At 53.8% G+C, this 24,800-nt stretch overlaps 1 protein-coding gene across 6 annotated transcripts; it reads right to left on the bottom strand.

Annotated features, from left to right (window-relative positions):
• Positions 1 to 921: 921 nt before the first annotated feature.
• On the bottom strand, positions 922 to 23,306 carry LDLRAP1 (low density lipoprotein receptor adaptor protein 1). Of its 6 annotated transcripts, XR_001877445.1 has the most exons (12): positions 23,202 to 23,306; positions 20,517 to 20,659; positions 18,911 to 19,023; positions 16,095 to 16,209; positions 13,430 to 13,502; positions 12,929 to 13,012; positions 11,578 to 11,708; positions 9,724 to 9,758; positions 6,637 to 7,951; positions 5,750 to 5,775; positions 5,586 to 5,662; positions 4,333 to 4,453 (listed from the first exon to the last, which is right to left on the bottom strand). XR_001877445.1 is itself a non-coding variant. In XM_017831133.1 (9 exons), the coding sequence occupies exons 1-9, from the start codon at positions 23,284 to 23,286 to the stop codon at positions 7,807 to 7,809; spliced, it is 924 nt and encodes a 307-aa protein (XP_017686622.1). In that variant the 5' UTR covers positions 23,287 to 23,306; the 3' UTR covers positions 5,876 to 7,806. The 6 variants fall into 6 exon arrangements, 1 of the variants encoding a protein (XP_017686622.1); XR_001877446.1 differs by lacking the exon at positions 4,333 to 4,453 and adding an exon at positions 922 to 2,464 and having other exon boundaries at positions 5,586 to 5,775; XR_001877444.1 differs by having other exon boundaries at positions 5,586 to 5,775.
• Positions 23,307 to 24,800: the final 1,494 nt, after the last annotated feature.

Here is a 24,800-nt window from a genome sequence, read left to right as displayed (position 1 = left end):
ACACACGGGCTGGGTTTTAGATCCTGTTACTACGTACGGGTACATTGATTAAACCTTTGTTCTTAACCTGAGCTTTCCAAGGGAGCCTGTAAACACGGTGCACTATCATAATTTCAGTTATAATAATACATGAGCTCAAAGGAAGGCTCTCAGCTGCAGCTTTTTTATATTTAAAATCTTTCTGGCTGAGCAATTTCAACTTACTATTGATCCACATGACGCATTTGATTCCTATAATTGAGATTGGAATTAAAAAAAAAACAAAACCAGCCTTTCTGTTTCTCCCAGAATGTTTGTTTCTCACATTTGACAGCTCTGTGCGTGCGTTGCTCAGGCTTTTTCCATGATTAAAACGATGGCATTTTTCAAGAGTAGAAAGCTGAAGCTGCCTCAGCCCAAAAGTCACGGAGGAGGCTCAGATGTGGGGATGGGGGGGGCAAAATACCTGGGTGTTTTCCCACCCATTGCCTTTTAAATGCTGAGCGGCTGCTAAAGTTATTTTCTGAGGGATCACAGAATCCCAGACAGGTTTGGGTTGGAAGGGAAGTTAAAGGTCACCCAGTGTCACCCCCCCTGCCATGGGCAGGGACACCTCCCACTAGCCCAGGTTGCTCCAAGCCCTGTCCAACCTGGCCTTGGACACTTCCAGGGATCCAGGGGCAGCCACAGCTTCTCTGGGCAAACCTGTGCCAGGGCCTCCCCACCCTCACAATAAAGAATTTATTTCTAATATTTAATCTCAAGCTACTCTCTTTCAGTTTGAAGTCCTTCCCCCTTGTCCTGTCACCTGGGAATTTGGAAAGGATAAACTACAAATAAGACTGAGGCCAGCTTGGAATCCGACGAGCAGGTTCCTGATGCTGCAGGCTCAGTGATCCTCCCCTTCCCCTCCTGCTTTCCCCTGATCCAACAGAATTTACATCAGCTGAACTCCATGGAAATTCTTGTTTCACATGGGATGACCAGGAGGCACGGACTCAGAAAGAGCAAGCCTGAAACTCCCCTCTCTGGGCAGCCAAATGTGCTGGCAGTGACTCTCGGTTTAGATTTGTCTGTAGGTAGTGTATTGATGGGGAAAGTGCTGTGTATACGCTTGTTTGTTTGCAAAAAAGGTTAAAAAAAAAATTCTATTAAAATCCCGCACCTCTGGGACTGTCTTTGAAAGGCATGTGATGTGACTCCAGGAGAGAAGTGATCAGCCTGCAATAATTTAGATGTTCCTGTTGCTATGGATACTTTCTTTAAGTGAAGCATACCATTATAATTTAAATTTCCAGTAACAAAGAGGAAAAAAAAAAGAGAGCATATTAAAAGTAGTAAAAAATGCCAGAGACATAACTGTTTTATTCTTTGCTGTCAGTTTTACTTGTGCTGTGACAGCGTATAGAAGTGATAAAATTGCCACATCTGAGCAGATTTACTGCTTTTACACATTTTATTACATTAATTAGACCTGAGGCTCGTATGTATGAGTGTGTGATAGAGGCAATAGCCAAGTGACAGGCCGGGTGCTGGGATGTCACATTAAAAGCAGGGGGAGGAGGAGGGTTGTAGCTAAAACAAGACCTGACAAGCAGCAGGTTTGGGGGGGTTGTTACAGCAAGATCAGCGGAGGGAGATGGAAACACAAAGGTACAAGCCAAATAACTCCCTGCAAAGTATCATCATGAAGGCTTTTAAAGCCAAAACTTTGCCTGGAGTGGTGTTACCATCCGTGGGATTGTAGCAGCCGAGACAGAAACTGCTGCTGTGGTTTGCAGGGAACGTCGGGAAGACTCTCGTGTGGAGGTTGGAGTTTTTTTGCTGGGCGAGAAATTGCTGATGGTGATGGCTGGAAAGGTGAAATAAAAAAAAAACCCCAAACCTTGGAGGCAGAAAGTGAGAGATTTGGAGAGGAATTTGCAGAGTGGTTGGTTTAAAAGGAGGGGAGTTAAAATCCCCCTGGGTATCCCCCCGCGTGGCCGGAGAGACGATGGCTTGGTGATTCCAAAGTGGAAACCGTGGTGGCAGAAGTTTGGGGCAAACAAGGTGCCTGGGGAATAAACTGGTACCCAAACACTGTTTTTCCTCACGTCATACCTCAAAAGACCTGTGTGCCAAGGTCGAGTAGGCAGCAGAATCCCTGCTTGGCCACAGCCTGACGTGGGTGGCTGTTTTATCCCAGTTGTGACCAGCAACGTGGTTCCCACCCCGTTCCCTCAGCCAGGACAGGAGCTTTGGCCTGAGCCCCTGGGCTTTAAAGCCAAGCTTTTAAAAATCCATATTTTTTCCCTCCTCGCTTCTCTTTTCCAAGCTGAGAGCAGCAGCTGGGTGAGTGATAAATCACAGGAGCCAGCGGGGATTTCAGAGCCAAACCTCGACGGGGTCGATGTTCCCAACCTGCCTCTCCCGATTCCTTTCGCAGGGAGGGGAGCGCGGCGGCCCTGGCACGGGAGCAGTGACGTTGGTGAGAATCACCTGGCTCCTGCAAAGGAAAAGTGGAGAGAGGGAAGGGTTGGGAGGCGACAGGGTCCCTGCCCGTGGGCACAGCCGGCACCGCTTTGCCCGGTGCTCCCACGCTGGGTTGGCTGGCACAGCCCAGCCCCTGTGGGGCTCCCAAAGACCACGCCACGGGGAACCAGGAGCTGCAAAGACACGTCTGTGCTCACAGCCCAGGCAGACAGCTTGCCAGCAGGGCAGTGCCCCGGGAGAGGCTGGGAGCTGCCAAAGGTGAGCGGTGCCAGCCGGGCGCTGGGCGGGAGGCAGAGCCCCAGGCTCCAGTGCCCTGCTCAGACACGCTGGCCACGGGCCAGCAGCGGCGCGTGGCCCCGATAGCAGAGCTCCTAATCCGCTTTCCGGGCAGAGCTGAGGGTCCCTCTGGCTCTGCTGGCCAGGAGCTGCCACGCTGGGAGCTGCTCCAGAGCCAGGAGTGAGAAGGAGTCGCTACCAAAGAAGATCAGAGCCCAGCAGGGACAGGACCAAGTGTGTGTCCAGCCTGAGAGGCCGGTGGCACTTAATTAACCAGGCACTCGGTCACTAATTACCTTCTACCTGCACATTACCCTGTGCAACTGCCTCCAGTCTTCCTGCACTTACTACATCTGCTGTCTTGGCTCCAGCTCTCTGGCCCCATTTCCACTCCCACCTCAGAAGACTTCCTCTTCCTGCAGCTTTTAATGACTTGACATCCCTCCTTTTTGTAAAGCCAATGTTCCTCCTCGGAGCCAAGAACCAGCTGGAGATGTCTGCTTTTAGCAGGGAAGAAAAATAACAACCAACTCCCAGCAACCCCCAATGCTCTTTCCCGTTGTCCTTCCCCTGAGCATCAGAGGAGAGGTGCTAAATAAATGAAGTAATGCAATATTAAGACTCCCTCTGTCATAAGCAGAATCCACTCACTCCTGATAAATTGCTCGCAGTCAGATGCCGGCAGAATCATGGAATATCCTGAGCTGGAAGGGACCCACAAGGATCATCAAATCCAAATCCTGGCCCTGCACAGACACCCCAACAATCCCACCCTGGGCCTGAGAGCCTTGTCCAAACACCCCTTGAGCTCTGGCAGCCTTGGGGCCATGACCTGGGGAGTCTGGGGTGGGTGGGACAGATGGTCAGCAGGATTTAGGGGCAAAAAAGTTAAGGAAGGGGGCATAAAAAAGTTAATTTTTGACCAGTTTACAGATTTTTGGCACTGAAATTATGGCTTTTCTCAGAGGGAGATGCTTTCACACGCAGAAGGGGGTTGGCAGAGTAACCCCTCACCCCTCATTCGTGCAGACCAAGGGTGGCTGTGCTGTGGGATCACTCCTGCACCGAGCACTTCAAACCTGGGGAGAAGTTCAAAAGCAGAGGCAGAGACACACGCACAAAATACCCCTCCAGCACTGCGTGCTGACCCGTGGTGAGCTCCTCCTGAGCCAGCCCTGCCCTGGGCTGTTGGCAAACACTGCCTGTGTTTTCTGGTTCAGCTCCCCTTGGCTTCCACAGGACAAATCTCATCTTCACAGGCAGCCGGCACGCAAGGCTGACGTGTCAGAGGGGGACAGCAGTGCTCAACCAACACCCCCCTTTCCCACCCAATCCCCCCTCCATCCCCAGCCAAAAGGCACTTGTGCTTCTCCACGAGGACTGTTATTTCTTGCTGCAGAGCACAGAAAGCCTGGCAGGGCAGCCCATGGCTGTAAGAGCCACAACGCAGCATTCAGGTGTTCAGATGAAAGGTGGCTCTAGTTGTGCGTGGAAAAAGGAACAATTTGGGGGAACCACAGCTCTGCAGCTTTTGCTCAAGCTTGGCACGAAGCTACAAACCCTCTTGGTGCTCTGAGGAGAGGAGAGAGGTTCAGGGCTCGGTACCTGTCACACTGCACACCTTGTGCTCCACAGCTCAGCACTTCCCTGAAGCAGCTGGTTTGTAACCTTCGAGCTGGGTTTGGCCTCGACTCACAGAACAACAGCCATCATTCAAGAGCCCTCGCTGAGCAGAGGAAACAGCAACACTTGACAAAACTTAACATCTCCACCTAAACCCAGCCTGCAACTTGGCAGCAGCAAGCTGGGTTCGCTGTTGCACTTTTGGGGATGCTCTGAAGGAGTTTAACGAGTTGCAGCACCAGCACTTAAAACATTTAGCCCCGAAGCAGCACGTGGCTCGTGCGAGCTGCAGGTTCTGCTTCCTTAGAGGTGATTTGAGAGGGAGGCTGAAGACGGGCTCTCCGTCAGCTCCCTCGCCCACGCTGGCTACCGGCTGTGGGATGGATGGAGCTGTTCCATCCCGTACACACCCCGTGCCAGCACAGGGTGACAGACCAGCCTTTCACAGCACAGCCCACGCCAACACCTCTGCTGCTGCTGCGGCTGCTCCGAGGGAGGGAACGGGCAGCAGAATCCCTCCGTGTCCCCCCTGGAAAAACACGGGGCTGAGGGGAGAGGAGCCACCAGCTCCCCCAGCCCACCCGAGCCTCCCCCTCCCTCCCTCGCAGCCATCAGAGGGGAAGGAAATGGATGCTGAAAGTTTCTTAACCGGCAGTTAAAAAAAGGTCACATCCGAACGGAAAGATCAATTTGTTCCTCAGCACCGCCATCAGTTATGCATGAAGGCACAGCCTGCCAGTGCTCAGCACTCATAATCTGGGACAGCTCACCCTGGAACAGGCAATTTAAACTGAAAAATGAACTTTTAGTCCTTTTTTTTTTTTGTCAGCACTGTGGGATGAGAGGTGTCTCTGCAAAGCTCCACCCGCAGCCCCACTCCAGCACCCCAAAGGGAGTGGGTGGCAGGTTAAACCTGTCAGCACCCCAGATGGGTTTCCCAATGCACTTCCCAGACAAGGTTGGCAGCCTGGTTGGCTGGGAAGTGCAGGAGCCCAACAAAGGCAGGAATTGCAAAGGGATGCTGAGCACACGGGGCTGTGCTGGGCTCTCCAGGCTGTTTTTATTTAAAAGGCAGCTGTACAGATTCAGCTCCCCCCCAGGGAGAAGCACTTTGTGACTCAGAAATTCTATAAATTAAAGAGATTTTGGGGGTTTGATGCTACTGGCATCACGTTTTTCTGCAGACGAGCCTGAAGCACTGACCTCCCTCTCCTCACCCATCACCACCCCCTTACCTGGAGGCCAATGCAGGGACAGACTGTACATCCCTCTGTGCATCCCAGGGGGCAACATCCAGTCCCATAAGCACTTCCTGGAAGCAGAACCACGGACTAGTGTCTGACTGCAGCCCTCTTCCCACCTGGATGGCACTGGAATCAGCTGTCCAACAGACACACACCTCCTAAGGATGTTTCCAATCACTTCCTGCTGTGCATCAAGAGACAGGGAGAACTTAACCAGAAATACAAACACTTCTACACATTAAAAGGACCCATGTAAAAATAAAGTCACCCAGCACAGACGCTCCAAAAAAATGGTAGAACTTTTATTTCCCTCGGTACAGATTTTTCTTTACAGCATCAGGTTTTCTTAAAAAACTATATACACACATATATAGTGTTGTGCACTTCGGTATCTGCTCCTAGAGTCTCTAGAAAAGGAGAAAGATCAATGTACAAAGAAATCCTCACAGTCCATCCTACAGCTCAGGCTGTTTTCTGGGGAGATCAGAACTCCTTGAGTCGGGACAAGGCACTGGCTACAACCCCTGCCTGTGCAGGAGGTTCATGTCTCTCCCCTGTGCCTCTGCAGCAGGGACAAGCTTTGATAGTTCCTTCAATCACAAGAGGCTGGTGCTGCACACAGGATCAAGGAAGTCATGGGCACAGTCGTCTGAAGATGTAAAATTGCTTTAAACCCCGTTTTGCAGGATACACAGAGCACACGTTTTATTAAGAGACATGATGAGTCAGCTCCACGAGTCCTCGACACCTTCTCACTCTAACACTTAGGAGGGGAAAAAAAAATCTCAAATCTAAGTCAGAGTCACTCAGCTGCTTCCTAATGAATTCTTACAGCTGACAGAGAGGGTTTTTTTTTTTCCTGCGAGCAGTTTTAAGGGAGTTATGAAGAGCTATCTGGGGAATGAATTAGTGCTTCAAACCCAAGTTACAAATCTATAAAACAGATTAGTATACTTCACATAAGGCCACAAACACTGCAAACTGTCAGTGTGACTATTTAGGATCATTAAACTTAATCTTTTAATTAGCATAAGCTTTATACCTCCATTACTTATTTTCAGTTCCAGGAGCAGATGAAGCAGCTTCCTGAGCCTCCTGGGAGCTGTGGCTGTCAGGGAGCAGGGGATCCAAGTACCTGGAAGGGGCACCTCTTGCTAACTGAACATCCAGGTATTGGTCTTGCCCAATCCAATTCCACTGGAGTCCATCGAGTGAGCAACAACCAAATGGTTTTGAGGCAGTAAGAAGTCATGGACAGGCAAATCCACTCAGCCAGGCTGAGAACACAGACCTATCCTGCTGCTGGTCCACCCAAGCTGCCACTTCCAACACGCTTTAGCAGAACAAATCATTCCTCCTTGGTGGTTTTGCTTTCAAAGCCAACAGTGCAAAGGAGCTTCAGTATTTTGAGTCGCATCAGAGATGGTGGACATGAGGAATCAGCTTTGAAACAGAGCTGCAGCATTGCCAGGTTGGGTTATTTTTGGGTAAATAGCTTCTGAAGAGAAAATACAGGCACTGCTTACCTCGACAACTCGGACCATTGCTTTCAGTTCAAGTTTTAAAGTGCAAAACTTCGCAGAGTCTTTGGGTAAAAAAAGTGTCAATTCCCACATGGAGCTGGTGAAGAAATGGCCAGAACCCGCAGGGGTGATTGACAACTGTGAGAGTGTCACAGACATTCATACAAAAGCAAGATCTCTGCCACCTCTTTGATTTAACACTGTCAGCAGCTGCTGCAAATCTCCTCCCCTCGCCCAGGCAGGTGACGTGTTGTTCAAGAATCAGTGGATTAGTAACAGTTGTGCTTGGAATTGCATTTGCATCTGCAGACCTTTGTCTAGAGGATACACACAGAGGGACTTTGGTGGTGCACAGTCTGTTTTCAGAGAGCAACAGGCACTGCTGAAGGTTCTCCCATGGTATTATTGCCACGTAACACTGTAGATGCTCTCCACGCCTTCCAATAACACATGTAAACGGTAACGGCTGGGAATAAATATGTTCAAGAGCATCTCGTGGTTTAGATAAAAACAAGGTATAAAAATCTGCATCAGGTTTCTAAAGCTTTGGTCTAAACTGTGCTGTAACATCACCTGACCTGGAGAAGAGCCCTTAGAAGAGTCCCTTGTGTACAGCACCTGCAACAGCACGATCCAGTCCAGAGACTTTTAGTGGTTATTCTCTAGTCAGCTCTTAGATGCATTTGACCTCAGAACATGAACAGATCATCCTTCTCGCCTGTGGTGGAATCTATTTTGTTCCAGTCTACAGGGGAGAGCGTTTCTGCACTCTGGATGTCCTGAGCTGTCAGCCCCGTGTCGAGGACGTGAGGGTTTGTTCTTGACTGAGCCAACCTAAGGGGGGGAGAAAAACACAAAGTAAGAACCCAAATCCTGCTGGTTTATAGCCCGGATGCCTGATGCATCCATAACACTGCAGCTCCACATTTCAACACCCTCCAAGGGAATTAAGTGGTTCGGGAAGGGGGGAGCTGGCACAGAACATTTGCAGCGCCCTCGAGGGCCGTCGCAGCTTTGCTGCTGGTTTGTCCCAGCGTTTCCCCTGCAGGCATCCAGGGAATTTGCAGTCTGGACATCCCATATATTAACAGCCTGGCTGTTTTCCTCCCCGGAGCTATGGCTGGGATCTGATCTCTGCTGCCCAAAGGAGCAGCCTGGGTGCAGTGACTCAGTGTCGTGGTGCTGTGTCTGGACAGGCAGCGTGTGCTGTAGCTCTGCCCGAGCATTAACCCCTCGGGTTAAGACACAGAGGACTCAGCTGATGTTTAATAGCTCCCAGGATCAGCTTTAGGAGCTTTTCATCCCAGATGTTTCGCAAAAACCTAACGAGCCCCAGTTTTTTGTTGTGTTATTAAATACCTCTGTGAAAAATGCAGCAGTGCAGCATCAATTCTCCCCGGGCTGAAGGTTAACTCAAACATTTGGTGTTTCATCAAAAAAAGCCTCAGATTAAGCCACGTTTTTTAATAAAGAAGAAAAATGTCCAGGGATGATGATGATGTGGCAGGAATGCTTCTGGAAGCACCCGCCTTGGAGGATGAGCAGCCCAAACACTGAGTCACTACCACAAGGCCGAGGGTGATGTGACAGCTCAGGATCCAGCAACCCAAAAACAAAGCCCACAACCAGCAACATCTGCTTCATTAAGTAGGGCAAGGAGCAGGGGCTGAGGAAAACAGCCAACATCAGGATGCAAATTGAAGCAGCCCCTTTATCAGCCACATCTTGGGACAAGGCTGCTGTGGAAGTGGAAGCTGTAAATCATCCCCGAGAGCCAAACAAGACCCAGAGGGCTGTTTCCTTAGGGCTGAGCAGGCAGTTTTGCAGTGCTGCAAACCCTGGCACAGGCAGATGGCTCTCAGGGAAGGGACAGTGTTGGGTCAGCCCTGCTCCTGCCCAACTCCCTCCTCCAGCACCTCCCAGCCAGAAGAGGAGGAGGAAGAGGAGACCTGGCAGCTCCCTGCTGCCTCTGGCATCTGCACCCAGGGCAGATTTGCCCAAATTGGGGCCTCCACATCTCATGGTGGCCAGGTGGCTTCACACACTGACCTGGAGGAGGAGACCCTAATAAACTACACCATTCCCACCACCCCACAGGGTGGTCCCCACATGAAAACAAGCAGGAAAACCCACCTGAAAGGAAATGGATTTGTTTAACATTGCTGTTTTGCTCGGCATGCACGTGCAGGGAAGCTTTTAATTTGGATTAGAAAGAGAACTAAACCCCTTGAATCAATGGCCACACACTCTGAATCTGTGAGCCAAGGAAGAGCAAAACCCCCCGTGCCAAAGCTGGGACCAGCATCACAGGCAGCCTGGAAAAGCCTTGGCAAGGGGGAGCAGACACACCAACTGCTTGGGGAATTAAATTCCCTATCACACACAGCCTCTCTCCACCCTTAAAAGGTTGTCAAAATATTTGGCTTATCAGCCAGCCTCAAAGCCTATCTTTCAATTACCAGCCGAGGCACTGATGGGGCAGCTGCCTAGGTCAGATCATGGCACTGATTAGATGAGGAACATTATTAAAAGCCAGTCAGCAGTCAAGTCTCTGGGGCTGGTCCCCAGTGGTGGAGTGAACTAGTAAAGGGAGTTATGAGAATTACCTTGAAAACGCCTCGTCGAGACCATCATCCATTTCCTTTGTTAAAGAGATAAAAAGAGAGACAAGTAGTTGCTAAGAGAGCACACAAAAGTGTATTTAGAGGTCTGGCTCTGCACTTGAGCACTGGCAGACAAAAAATGTATGTGCATATTGGCTTCTGAGTGCCCAAATCAACCCTCCTCTGCAATCTGCCTCCTAGGGCAGGTTTTAGCTCTCTCTCTCTGCACAAGCCCCAAGGTAAGAGGTGCAACTCTGGGTGGTCCAGGCTTCCTCCAGGCAGATCCCAGAGCTTGGGTCAGGGATGCTGTGCTCCTCCCACAGCCCAGGGGTGGGGCCTTTTTCTCATCACCCCCAAACAGGCTGATACTGCCCCACTGCCTGTGTGCCCTGGGTCTGACCCATCAGCTGGAGCACAAGCCCCTCTGGAGTCAAAGCCAGCCCTTGGCTCTTCCAGCTCTCCCATGGAACTGGCACGTGCTGCGAGTTTCTACCATGAGGACAGAGCTCAGTGAGATGCTCCAGGCATCCCTGGAGCTTTTCTGGATCAGGAACCGGATCAGCAGCTCTGCACCAGCACAGGGGGAACCCTGAAAGCAGCTCTGGGACCCTTTATCTCTGATCTGCTCTCAAGGTTTTCCAGGGAAAGCACTGGAGTTGCTTGAGGGAGGAAAGGCTTCCCATGTAGGACCATGGGCTCTGTGTGAGGGCTTTGCTACAGACAGGCTGGACTGCTCCCAAAATCCTGTGATGCACTTACAGACTTAATGCAATTAATAAGTAAAGTATGAAAACTCTGTAAGTAGGGAAGGATTGGAGATTGCTGATAAGCCTCCAGGATTTGATTTAAGCTTAGAGCTGATCTTCAGGTTTAACCTGAAAAGCCTCAGGCTCAGGCCCGCCAGACTCAAGGAACAGGCCCCAGGCAAAGGCATTTATCCTTCAATTCTCCAAAATTCAGCAGACCAGGGGTTTCCAGAGAGGGCATAGGTTGGTGATCACAGAATGGTTTGGGTTGGAAGGGACCTTAAAGATCATCTTGTCCCAACCCCTGCCATGGGCAGGGACACCTTCCACCAGCCCAGGTGGCTCCAAGCCCCGTCCAACCTGGCCTTGGACACTTCCAGGGATCCAGGGGCAGCCACAGCTTCTCTGGGCAACCTGGGCCAGGGCCTCCCAACCCTCACAGGGAAAAATTTATGCCTAATATCCAACCCACCCCCACCCCCTTCCAGTTTAAAAAGGATGATGGAGCACTTGGGCAGGGAGGAGGAGGAGGCTCCCTTGAGGGATGCACACCCAGCACATGGGCTGCATCACTATTTTTCTATTAGTGGTCCATGAAACAATTAAGCCAGATGACTGAGGACATTTCCAGAAGCCATCCATGCTCCCACAGCCAGATACAGCCACAAACAAGAGCGAGGGAAAAATAAGAGTAATAATGAACATAAATATAACCTGGTTTTAGTGAGCAGTAAACAAAAGCCATCAACATAATGATTTTTTCCCCTGAACAGAGCAGTTAGGTGGTCTCTCAATTAAGTGACAAACCACTGAGAAATGCTGCTCCAGAATAAGAAATATTCAATTACCCGACAGCAGCGTTTTTCACAGCACCTCACAATCCTGTTCATTTATTTACTGAGCCTAAAAAGGGCAGCAGGTACTCAAACACTAATTAATCATTTCAAGTAGGACACTGAGACCCAGCTCATTTGGGCACCCCTGAAACCCTCCCTGAGCAGCTCGGCCACCCCACAGCTCCCAGGGGGAAGGAGTTATCCAAGGAAAAGCCCTTTGATGGGACCTGGAGCACACACATGGAGGTGGCACCGCACCCCCAGCTCCCACTTACCCACACCACGTTGTTGTTCACAGAGGAGCTGGGCCCAAACACGCTGTTATCCAAGTGGGGGGGGTCTGTGCTGCTGCTCAGGGGTGATTTGGCAGGATCTTCAAAATCCAGCAAGTTCCCCGTGGCTGCTGCTGTGGGTAGAGTGGAGAAGGGATGAGGGGAGGGGAAAAGAGACACACAACCAAACCTTTTGGCAATCAAATCAACTTCCTTCAGGATGGCCCCAAATCTGAGCATGGAGGAGCTGCATTCACCCCAGTGCTGATTTATCTGTGATTTATCTGTGATGTCCAGATCAGGCACCTGAGAACCTCTCAACAGGGATTCAGGGGAGGACCAGCTTCTTCCCTCCAGCAGCCAGTGGGAAGGCTCCTGGGTGCCCACTTATGCCCAGGATGAGTGAGGATCAGCCCCAGGACATCCCAGCCCAGGGTGGGAACAGGCCATGGGCAGTATCCTCAGCTCAGCCCACGGCATCAATTCAGCATCTTGCAAACCTGCATCAGTATTTTACAGGGCAAATCCTGCACTGGGCAAAGAACAGTTCAGAGCTTGGGGGTGTTCAGGGAAGCCTCAAATCCTCCCCATCAGCCTGCAGAAGTGCCCCAGCTCCAGAGCATCCCCCAGGCAGACACTGGAGCCATTCCCACACCCATGGCAGCCCAGGGCCACACTTATTCCCATGTGCCACCGTTTGTGACAGATTCCTCCAGTTCTGAGCCTTCACAGGAACAAACAAGATGTGCCAGCCTGGAAGGAAGCCCAGTTTAATGCTATTTTCCTCTGTGCCAAATCCTCTTATCTCCGTGGCCAGCATGGAAGAGAGATTAGCCTTTTGTCCCACTTCTCCCTGTCTCTCGTCTCGGAGGCAGCAGAGGACCCATGGCCAGGCACTGAATTATGAGGGGATTTACTATTTAATTGTTTTATTTCACACACCTCTCCTTCCTTGGGGGAGCTGGAGGCAGAGGGGCACCTGGATGTCCCCCTCCTTCAGCCCATGGGATGGTGAGTGTTGTTGTGGGTTTGAGACAAACCCGGACTCAAGCTCGGGATGTGGAGATCCACACTAAGCTCTTAAGGACATTATGGCCAATTTGCCTGGGGCAGAAGTAAACAGATTTGGGGTGGCAGCAGCTGTGGATGAGGGGCTGCAGGAGGTATTTAAGGGGGAGAAGGAGCGGCTCAGCCAAGAACTCTGTGAGGGCAACACCTCTGCTAGGCCAGAAGTGTAGCTCCTTGGTGGTTTTCAGAGCCTTCCCAGGAGCTTACCCCATTCAGGGAAAATCTCCCAGCCCTCAGGCTGCTCCCATCCCCAAGCCTGGAGCAAAGCTTGCTGTGGGTGACTTACGTGTGTCAGGGCGGGCAGGGGCTTCTGAGCTGGGGCTGCTCGTCCCTTCTCCTTCCAAGATGGACCTTTCCCGCTTTTCCTTCTCTGAAAAAGAAGAAAACCCCATCACTGCTCACAGAGTGCTTCCCCACAAGCTTTTAAGGAGGAGGAGGGATGTGGGACAGCTCAGATGGGGCACCCCTGCAGCAGCCCAGGCTCTGGGTGTGTTTCATAATCTCCTGGAAGGTGAAAGCAAAAATCCTGAGAGTGGCAGCAGAAATCCCGACAGGAACAGGTCTCTGAAGCACCACAGCCCAGCACCAGGTCCTTGAGCAAGAAAGGAGCACAGCCAAAATCTGGCTGGATTTACAAGGCTGTCGAGAGGAACCTGGAGATGCCTCGCGCCAGCTCTGGAAGCAGCCTGGAAATTTGGAGGCCGAGGGGAAAAGGCACTTGAAAGCTGGAAAAAGCCCAAAGTCATCCCTGGAAAGCGAAGAGAGGGAAGAGGGGAATAAAACTCACCTTCCTTAGCTGCTTGCCAGAGCTCAAAGGCAATTTTGAAGGCCTGTGCCACGGTGAGGGTGACGGCCTGTGCCTGGAACGAGAGCGGCGAGGCAGGATGTCAATCCCTGTGTAGATTTAAATCACTTGGAGGTTTTGCTTTCCAGATTCATGTTAACCTGGATCCAACCAGTCCTCTGGCCGGGGAGGGGAATCAAATATTGATGGAAGCAGAGACTTGCTCCGTGTAGGACACGCAGCTCGTTGTAGACGCATCCTCAGGTGTAATGGGGAGAGGGAGGAGGCAGGGACACGGCTGTCACAGCCAGCGTGGTGATGGATGGGGAGACAGGAACACACAGCTCCTCCTGCACCCCACACCTCAGCCCCAGGCAGGAGCTGCACAGATCCAGGCTTGTCCTCACAGCTCCCTGAGGGATGTGGTTCCCCCCCCACCGTGGAGCATCACCCATGAGAACAACACCACCTCACAGGGATCAGTGCCTGGGATGAGCCCTGGACCACAGCTGGCCACACGGAGCTGGGGAGGGCCGAGCAGAGCTGCATCCATCCTGCCCCAGCACGGCTATGAACACCAGGATGCCCTGAGAGCAACAGGATGAAACGCCAGGAATCTGCTGCTCTCTCCAACCTTGGAGGCAGGACGAGCCAAACCCCAGGCTCTTCCCTTGGTTTGGACCACCAGCCTTGGCTTGTCCTGCTCCAGCCCGGGCCACGGCAGGAGCAGGGACACCATCCCCCTGAGCCCCTCCATCCCTCCCCGAGCTTGAGCAGCACTAAAACCACCCACCACCACCTTAAACAGTACGAGCTGCTGGAGATGTATAAATAGTGACATAAATGCCAGTTTCATTAGGAGCAGGCACAGCTCAGGAGCAGCTTAAGCACCGGGAGATAACGAGGAACACTCCGCACGGCTGGCGCTGCGGGAGCCTCGAGGCCCGAGTTTGTTTTACCAAGTTGTAAACTAAACAAACCCGGATCCAGGTCAGGAACCTGCAGCCCTGGCAGCTCGGAGGATGGAGACGTGGAGGGACACAAATGGGGCACAGCATCCCGTGCAGGAGGGGGGGAGGAGAACCCCAAACCTATCAGTGCCAATTAAGCCTGGAAAGCAGGAGAGCTCGTTTGAATGTCAGAGCTATTTACATCTTTGATGGAAGTGCAAATGCTTTATGGCAAAAAAACCTTAAATATGGTAATTAAGTATGAAACTCCTCACAGCTGTTTACAATTTAAGCTGTCACATCTGAATCAAGTTTAATAGACCCAGCTACCGTTGAGAATTACCCATGAACTAAAAATATGGACTAATTATATGCCCATGGCTGGTAGCTGTGGTACATCCAGGGACCCTGCCCTCGGGAGGGATCCCAGTCTGGGAGCAGGGATCACCTTACCAGCAGGATGTTTATGCATTTTATAGACTAGGAAAAAAAATAAAATTATTTCTAGTTTTTGCCACAAAAGGCCTTGGAGAACTTTATTTGGAGGGAGACGCACTGAGCTGATGTACCACTGAGATAATTCTTTTAGCACTAGAAAGATTTAAATTTTAATTTGCAGAGCAAGGCTTATCTTTGCCGTGCAAGGATGGGAGCACACGCCGTGGAACGGAGAGACAACTTGTAGCTTCCATTATTCTCTCCATGGAAAAAAAAAAAAAAGAGTTGGGAGAAGCACAGAATATTAACAAGAGTGAGGTGGCTGCACTCCAGGCACAGGAATGCTCCTGAGAACCCAGGAATCACCACGCTGGGACGCAGGGGGTGGGAATGGCTCTCAGCAGGTTTGTTTCCCTGTAGGTTTGGGAGATCCCATTCTCCACGTGGGCCCTGTAAGAGGCACTAGGGGAAGGATTTATGCAGGCAGAGGGGTTGGACCTGCCTTTCCTCTGCCCTAAAGTCCCTTCCTGTCACAGGGAGGGGGCTCAACTGGCTCCATGAGAGACCTCCAGGGCTCTCCTTGCCCCACTTGCAGCCGGTGCCCACTGACCCACCTCCCTCCCTCACCAGCTCCGGGTCCCTGCCCGTCCTGGTGCACTGAATCAGCAGGAAAAAAATCCCACAAGCAGGTCCAAAGCAAGAGCCAGAGACTCTTTTGTACGCACAGGCCTCTGCTCTGAGCCCCATCCCTGGCACACAGTGGGGTGTCCCACGCCAATCCCACAGGAAGGACACAGCCCCGCCACAAAGACGCCGCTAAAAACTGGACACAGAACCTCGATGGCGAGAAATGGAAGGGAGCCAGGGAGGGCAGCAAGCCCAGAACAGCTGGGCTGAGAGCCTCCCTCATTGGGGTCCCCCCAGGCACCTCAGTGGCAGCCTCTCTGGAGACCCCCCTGCCTGCCAAAGCCTCTCCACACGCCGGGCTCAGACCGGCTCCGGCAGCCCAGGGAAGTGGATGCAGAGCAGGGAAGAGTCCCAGCAGCTGGGAATGCAGCATGGAAGGGGATTTTCAGGTGCTGTTGCAGGGTCAGGTCCTCTTACTCCCACCCCAGAGGGCAGAGAGGCTTTTAGGTGCCAAGACAACAGGCTGAATCCAGCCTGGAGTTAACGGATAGGCCATCCCCCCTCTCTCTAGCTGGGGGCAGAGCTCTTATCTCACCACTTCAGCCCCTCTCTGCTTCCTCCTCCTACATCCCCACTTCTTCCTCTGGACTGACCATTTTCCGTTTGGTACAGAGGAAGGCATGGCACTCCAGGTTCTCATTGAGCTGGTTCTGGGCAATGTAGGCAAACACTTTATCGTGGATCTTGTCTGCCGTGCAGTAGGATATCCTGAAAGACAGAACGAAACGTGTCTGGGGCACTGAGCACGAGGCAGATCCACCAACCCCTCCTCGGAGCTGCCAGCAGGCGCCTGCCCCAGGGCTTCCAGCTCCAGGGCCAAGCAGGGAAGGCAGAGGGAGCACAGGAATGTTGCCAGGCCTCAGCACAACTCCTTCCCAAAGTGGAGGAGCCGATGCCACGGGGTTTGAGTGCAAGAGAAGCCCAGAGCCACTCCCGCAGCCACAGCGTGACCCACGTGCACCACACGGAGAGGCAGGAGAGAAGAGACGAGACAGTGTTTTTCACCTTCTGGGAAAGGACAGGTTAGAGGAGGTAAAGATTCCAGCAGGCCATCCTGGGACTACACCTGACAAAGGCTCTGCCTTCAGAAGAGAGACTCGCTCAGAAGGTTTTCCCTGGAGGATGAGCTTGCAAGGAGAGAGGGGTTGCTCCCAGCCTACGATTTAATCTTGAGGCTCAAACCAGAGAAAAGAAATTGATGCAGGAGTGCCCAAGAGAAGCTGTTGCAAAGGCTGAAATTCAGGCTCTGAGATCTGCAGCAGCAGATGCACGGGATGCCCTGAGAGCCCTGAGCACACTGGATGTGGGGAGGGAGGCTCAGCCTCCTCCGTGGAGCATCCCCAGGATGGCAGAGTCTCTCCCAGCCCCTGGGCAGGTCCAGGCTGACTCTGAAATGCCAAACAAGGCCCTGGAAGAGCAACAGGCTGGGGAGACCAGGCTGTGATTGAGGGCTCAGTTCCCTTCTGCAGGGCAGCAGGTCCCTCAGCATCAACCTCCACCATCGCCCATGGTCCGTCCCTGCCAGGAGCTGCAGGACTGAGTGTCCTGTCTGAGGCCAGCAAGCACAGGCTGCAGCAGTCCCACAGGTTTAGTGCAAGGTGGCAGCCAGCAAAGCCTCTTCCCTGGGCACACAACAGATCAAACAGCTGTTAAGGAAAGAGAAAACTCGAGTAAAAAGTGCTCAGTGAAAGTTCTCCTATGGCCCCATTTTGCCCCTTCAGCTCCTGCTCTTGCTGTCCCTGAGAGTTTGCAGGGAGGGGACTGGAAGGTCCCAGTTCCCAGCAGATGCTGGGACTTAAAAAAGCCACATTCAAAATTTATTTACACTGCATTAGTTTCTTACATGTGAGGATGTCTCTGCTCAATGGCCTATATTTTGCTTTCCAGAGCTGAGCTGTGCTCTGGTCTTATCAAAGAGGCGCCTGGAAGTTCACTCTTTTCTCCCATTTTTCACGAAACTGCAAGGTCACTCCTTTAATAATTATGACAAAGCCAAGGCAAGTCATCTGTGCTGGCACGTGGCCCTTCCAGCACCCCCTGGCTCAATATTAGATGGTCATTAATTTCCAGGGACAGGAGAACTCACACCTGCCTCTGAAGTGAGCCAGTTTTAGCCTCTGGCAGCAGCACATCCAGTGACAGTGGCTGTGTTTTAGCCACGGCCACCCCGTCCTGCCCCAGCACACGAACCAGGGAAGAGCTCAGAGCCAGCATCATCCCAGTGGATAGAGAAGCCAAGGAGAAGAAGCAGAGGTGTCAGAGGAAAGCCCTGGGCCTGCCACTGGAGGGGCACACTCACAGAGTCGATAGAAGACCCCCCATACACACAGATCCCACTTGTCACCATGACCCCACAGCACCAGTGTCTCCGGGGAGCAGTGACAGTCCCCAAAACAGCCTGTTTGGGAAGGGCTGGCTTCAGCCAATGAATCAGGGGCTGCTCATACTCTGGTGCTGACAGGAACAGCTTTATCGACAGCTGTTAAAGTGTCGGGGGAGAATTTAAGGCAGCATCTAAAATCCCTGATCCCACAGCTCTGCCTGCTCTTCCACCAGCGCAGGGATCCCGATTTTGGCACGGCTGCTTTGCCCAGCTCTGCTTTAGCAGCAGGTTTCTGTCCCAGGGAGGGCTGGGCTCTGCGCCCCTGGCTGTGTGTGGCTGCTGGGGTTTGGAACTGAAGAAAAGCAAGTGGGTTAGTGGTGTGGTTAGAGAGAACCCTGAGCCCCTGCTCCCCTTCCCAGGTCTAGCACAAAGCAGCAGGTGAAGGACAGAAGCAGAGTGGCAGGGATGCAGAGGGAAAAGGGATGAAGGAGATGGAAAAGGCCAGATCCAAACTGAGCTCTGTTCCACCAGGCCTGTGCCTACCTCCTGCCACTTTGGAAGAAATGCTTCCAAAAGAAGTATCTTCCAAAAGCCAGAGGAGGGGATATGGGATAACCCAACCTTGCCCTTCCCACCCTGATACCATGTCCCAGCAGCTGCCCCAGCCCTGCTCCCTGTCAGAGCCATTTAAACACAACAGAGACACGGAGCAGGCACTGAGGGGACAGCAGCCCCAGCTCAGGGGTGCTCTGACCATCCTCTGTATTCCACCCTTGCCCTCACCCTGGATGCTCTGGCATTTCTACTGCCACAAACAGGCAGTAAAGCCACACGTGGCCACGGAGTGCTTGGCTGTGGATCTGCTGGTTTTTGCACACACTCCACCTCCAGGCTCGTCACGTCTTTCCTTGCCCCCAGCTGGACACGTTGCACCACACGTAAATTTACCTTAAATTTATCACCCACTCTCCTTCTCCCACCTTTGCTTTCCACCCAGACGTGGTGGCCAGCGAGGCAGCAGCTCAGGTCAGGTGGAGGTGTAGCAGAGGAGCAGCTCTGGCACACGGAGTGCACCCCAAAACCCACCTGTATATGGAGATGTTCTCGATCAGCTCGTTCGTGCTGCTGTCGTTCAACACGATCCCCCGGGGAGAGACTTTCAGAGTCACTTTCTGCAGCTTCTTCCCACTTGCTTTCGCCTTTGGAAGGGAAAGAGGGAGGGGAAAGTTCCAGGCTTTTAAGGGTGATACCTCCAAAGGCACGTGAGCAGAGACCCCAGAGACGCACATTAATATCGCTCGTTACTGCTGGAGACTGATTTTACCAGCAGGTGTGATAAAGCACTTGTTAAAACTTTTCCTGCCCTGAAGCCATGATTTTTACTGGCACCAAGGAGACAAGGGCACACACCACCCACTCCATGCCGTGCACAGGCACTTCCAGCCCAGCACCTCCACAGGGATTTCCCTGTGGCCACCAGCACGAGCCGGCAGCTGCTCTGGCCGAGCCCTGCGAGCGCCTGGTGAAACTCTGGGGAGTTTTGCCTTTAGGGCCAGTTCTAGAGCAGAGGGGACACCAGCACGAGCAAGGGAGCTGTGCTGGGAGCGGGATGGACCTGGACAAAGTGGGCTCCCAAGGAGCTGGCTCTGAGCTGTGCTGCCAGACCCCGCTCCCGCAGCAAAGCATCCCCTGTGCAAGGCCACGATGGCAGCTTAAAAAGTAACTCCACTTTCATGTGCCACTTTCTCTTATTTACTACTCTCATGCTTTCAGCCTTCAGGTTACACTCAGCTCACTGCCCAGCCCGTCTCCAAAAGAAATAATACACATCCAGTGAGTTCCAGGCTGCAGACCAGGATCCTCTGCCCTGGTGACCTCATGAGCCACAACCAGAGTGGCCAGTCCTGCCTCTCTGAGGCCGCCTCAGCCCCGTGGCTTTATTTAAAGGCTCAGTTCCCAGTGGCTCAGAGCAGACGTGGAGGGCTCTGCCAGCAGCTCCCGCTTCACGAGAGCGCTTCCCTCCGTCCGGCTCAGCACATGCCAGGAAAGGATCCAGCACTACCCAGTGCTGTCCACCACCCCACTGAGCTTTACAGCAGTTAATGGCACAGCTGGGGCTTTGCCTCACTCAGTTTTACAAGGGCTTAAAGTGTGGATTTCACTCGGAGCTGGAGGGTGGCTGAAAACCAGTCCCTCCTGCATCACGGGTTACAGTGGGACAGCGGCTGCTCCGGCTGGGAATTGGAGCTGCCCTGCTCCCTTCCCCTCTTAACCCTGCCAATCCTGGGAAGGAAAACCCAGAACTGCACTGGCCATGCTCCAAATGCTGTCCCTGCCTTTCAAGAGGAGACACAGCCCCAGGGCAGGCTGATTTCACCAGGTCAGAGGCTTCTCACACACCCAGGGTCACTCAGGCTTATCAAGGGGAGCCAGAGCTCAGACACTCAACACCAGCTTCCCACAGCCTGCCCCATCCCAGGGTCAGGGCTGGCCCCAAGGGCTTTCCAGTGGCACTGTCTGTGGTTCTACCCACACCACCAGACATCTGCACGCCTCTGGAGGGGCTGGACCTGCAATCCTGATCCCCCCCAGCCCACAGCTGCCTCCAGACCTGAGGATTTTGAAACCCTCCCCGGTGACAGACTCGTTTGAAGAGCAGGAGACGGGGCTCTGCTCCAACACAGACACTCACAGTGGCCACAATCCTTTTGACAGCAGCTGCAGAGAGCTCCTCTCCCTTGGGCTGCTCCACCAGTGTCATCCCCATGTACTTGAGGCTGAAGAGCATCCCCTCCAGCAGCGTCTCGCGGGTGTCAGTCCAGTTCTCTGGGAGCTCTAGGGAGACAACAAAGAGGCTCTTGGATTCCCAAACACACAAGGGACATCCCTGAGGGTTTAGGTACAAGCAGGGTGTTGGTTTAGCTGCTGCCTGGACTCCCAGGCCTGAGCAGCTGGGAGCTCAGGGAAGGAGATGGGGCAGAGACCCGGCTGCTGGAGGAGGCAACAGAACACTTCAACCACGCAGCAACCACGAGGTGCTCACGTGGGGAACCTCATCATCAGCCTCTGCAGCTCTCCAACACAGCAAAAACGAATCCCAAAATGCTTTCCACAAGCCACAACAAACAGAAGCAACCTTTTAGTTTAACTGTGAGCACGCAGAACCACACCATAACCAAGGGGATCCTGAGCCCCAGCCCAGTGCAGGGCTCGGTGCCACAGCAATGACCTTACCCAGTGCAAACCATCACCTACACACTCAGGCTAAGACAGGATTTACTGCTAAGCCCAGGCAGCTGCCAGGACCCAGGTGAGGTGCTTTGACCTCCTAAATCGGTCACCTACAGCCCTGAGGAGCCCTCACACAGGTGAAGCCTCAGCGAGGAGAGGTCTCTGCTCTCCCCTGCAAACCACCAAGGAGACAACTGGCCTCTTCCCTGAAGTGCAGGGAGGGTGGGAAGGAGTGTTCTAAATACAGAGCTAAGTTTGGGACCAAAGTGAAAGTCAGGTGGGTGTTTCTAAACCTGAAATTACACCACAGGAGCCACCTTCCAGACCTGGAGCTGGCAACCCAGGATGTGCAGCTCTTGTGTTTTAAGGAGGGTCTTGCTTTGAGCAGGAGGCAACGAACCACAGCCCTGAGGAGCGACGGGGCTCCCAGAGACTAAACATGTCCCTGAGGCTTTGCTGCCTCGAAATCGGCCTCCTCCAAGCAGTGGGGCCAAACTCCAGAGCTCCCTGCACACCTGCAGGGCAGGAGGGCTGGGCTACAGGGATGTGGGGGACCTGGCTACACCCCTGGGATAACCCCTGGTGACTCAGCCTCCCTGCAAAGGCAGGACAGGAGATAAGCCATAAACCCCAGCACCACTCCCAGCGGTGAGACACCGGTGAGACTCCAGCCGGAGTGACGGAATCCAGGTGGGAGTGGTCCCATGGGGAGTGCAGGGCTTCTGTGCCCAACACACAGCTCCCGGAGAGGGAAAAGGAAAAAACCAAGGACAGGTGGGATGCTGTGTTAACCTGGTATCCCAGAGGGTGCCAGCACAAAGCCTGGATTTCCCAAAAGCCAAGGGCGCTGCCACTGTCCTCCCGTGAGCACTCCAGGATGGTTTGTGTGCCACGGACAGGCAGCTCCCTGCCCCACCTTCCCTGCCCCACCAGCCAGGCACTGGTCCCGTTATCACCGAGCTCAGGGACACTCCAAACACCCCACACTGCCTGGGGTGATGCCACCTGCAGCCAGGCCCTGGGACGGAAATAGAGGTGGTTTAAGCAAAGCCACTAAAGTGCTTTCAGAGAGGAAGGAGCAACCCGGCAGGACAGAGACACTTCTCCACACATCCTGTTCTGCACCCTCTGCCCTCACCCATCCTCCCATGGTTAGCACACAACCATCACCCAGCCAAGGGCAAGGGGGGCAGTTTTCAAGGTCACGGCATCTCGAGGGGCATCTCTGCCGGGCACACCCGCCAAGGGCACGTTGGGCAGCACCCCACACACGCCGCACGGCCCCCCACCCCATCCCACCCCCCTCCCCAAGCCCCGCGGCTGCCCCCCAGCCCTCCGTGTCCCGCGGCTGCTCCATCCTTAATCCCAGGTGTAACGACGCCGGGTCAATCCCATCGGATTAGCAACAGCAAGAAGTTTGATCTCGCCGCGGGTGGCGAGGGGTGCACGGGGGCAAAGCTCCTCCCGTCCTGCCGCTGCCACGCTCGGGGTGGGGGGAGCCGGGCCGGTCCCCCCTTCGCCGGGAGGGCGCCCGGCTGGGGCCGAGTGGCCGCTCGCCACGGGGCCATCGATCGTGTGACAAAGCCAACCGCGGGACGAGGTCAGAAACTGCCCGCCGGGCTCCAGCCCTTGTCCCAGGCTGGGGGACGGGGACAGACCCCCACCCACCACGGGGGGACGGGGATAGACCCCCACCCGCCAGCGGGGCACAGGGACAGCCCCCCCACCCATCATCCCCACCGGGGGACGGGGACAGACCCCCACCATCCATCCGACCCCGCTGCTGCACAGGGAAGAGGTGCAGGGGTGTGTAAGGGGGGGGGGAGCGAAGAGCGGGGGCAAAAAGGGAGCTAAAGGGAAAAGTTAAAAAAAAAAAGGTGCGGGAGAGAGAGAGAGAGGGGGGAGCAAAGCAGAAAAGGGAGTACAGGGGGATGGGAAAGAGGGGAGAGAGAGGACGGGGCAAAGCAGCGTGAAAACGGGGCGCAAGACGGAGAAAGCGGGGAGGGGGGGGAAAAGTGGGTGCAGGGGGCACGAGAAGCGGGATAAAGCCGGGAAGGAAGAAAGGCGGGATGCAGGACAAGGGGGGGGTGCAGGGAGAGCGCGCTGGCGGGAGGGGAGGGGTAAAAAGAAGGGCGCCGGGTCTCACTCTTGTGCCGGCCGCCGGCCCAGGAGGGTTTGTGGACGCTGGGGCTCCGCAGCAGGGCACGACCCGCCGACTTCAGCGCGTCCATCCCGGCGCCTCCCGGCCCGGCCCCGCCGCAAACTTTGCTGCGGCGCCAGCGCTGACCGCGTCCGGGGGCGGGGCACATGCAAATTTGGGGTGTGTGGCGTCATGTTTGGCCACGCCCTCCGCGCCACGCCCTCGCCCCAAAACCGGCGCGGGGGGCCCGCGGGGTCCCGTGGGGATGCGCGACCCCCCCGAGCCTGCGGGGACGCCGAGACCCCTCACACGCCCGCTGGTCCCCCCCCGGATTGCTCCCACTGGAGCTTCCCCCACTGGAGACCCCCGCCCCGAGCCCCCCGGAGCCGCCCCACGAACATCTATGTCCCAGCTCCACAGGATCGCCTTTGGCCGGCACCGCCACTGTGATAAATATATAAATAAACACATCACACCGTGCTCAGTCACTTCTGCACAGCCCTGCTGCTCCTTCCCCCTGGTTCCTCCGCAGCAGCTCCACCTTTCCCAAGGGGATCCCGCCTTCCCCACTCAAATTCCATCACCACCGGCTAAATATATCACACCATTCTCAGTGACCTCTGCACTCACACAGCCCTGCTGCTCCTTCCCACTGGTTCCTCCTCCGCAGCTCCACCTTTCCCACTCAAATCCAGGGCAGGAAACCCCTACGACCCAAACTGTCTCAGTTCAGCGTACTCAGTTTGCTCCCCTCCCCACGCCAAAAAGATTTAAAAAAAAAACCCCCAAAAAAAAAAAAAAAAAAAAGTTATGTTTGCCCCATGAGGTGTTTGATTGTCCCCGTCCCAGGATGAGGAAATGCGATAGGATATTTTAATATCCTGTTTGATAAAGTCTGGCCTGGCCCCTCCGTGTCACCACGGCCACCAACGTGCTCTTAACTCAGCCTGAGCATAATTGAATGGAAGATTAAGGCCTTCACAGGCTTTCCGAAATTAAAGAGATAATAATGAGGAGGTTAAACCCCATATTTAGGATTTGTAGAATAATGCCTCCCAAAGCCTATTATTCACAGAAGCATTTGTGTAATTGAAAAATCCCTTTTTAGTTCAATTTTAACCTTCCCCTCTCACATTTGTAGCCGGGAGCCGAGGCACAGGAGTCACACCGAGTTGCTCTCCGTGGGACACAAGCGGGTGGTGGAAGGGGTTGAGCTGAATTTCTCACCCAAAAAATCCCAGTCTAAAGCAGGACGGAGCCAGTGGCACATCCCCACTTAGTGCCTGGTTTGAATCTGAGCACGTGGGGGTGAGCTGGGGATGGTGACCAAAACTTGAAAGGAGAAACTTCCCCCGAGGGCTGACCACGTCAGAGGCTCTCTGAGGGCAGCAGCACACAAACACCAAAAACCTGAAAAAATCGCTGTGTTAGGAGCAAATTGAAGCACAGACACAGATCCAGCTCTGTGCAGCAACTCACTGTAAATATCTGTGCTTACTGGAAGCACATACACGGATCCAGAAGGGTTTTAAGCCAAGCTCTAGTGTTTCCCTAAATCATGGATGAGCTCTGCTCCCATCCAGCAGCCCCCATTGCACTGGAGGG

This window comes from Lepidothrix coronata, unplaced genomic scaffold (genome assembly GCF_001604755.1).
Source record: "Lepidothrix coronata isolate B3197 unplaced genomic scaffold, Lepidothrix_coronata-1.0 Scaffold187, whole genome shotgun sequence".
NCBI lineage: Eukaryota > Metazoa > Chordata > Aves > Passeriformes > Pipridae > Lepidothrix > Lepidothrix coronata.
The sequence above is the reverse complement of the archived record's forward strand: the minus strand, read 5'-3'. Positions and strand labels throughout refer to the sequence as shown.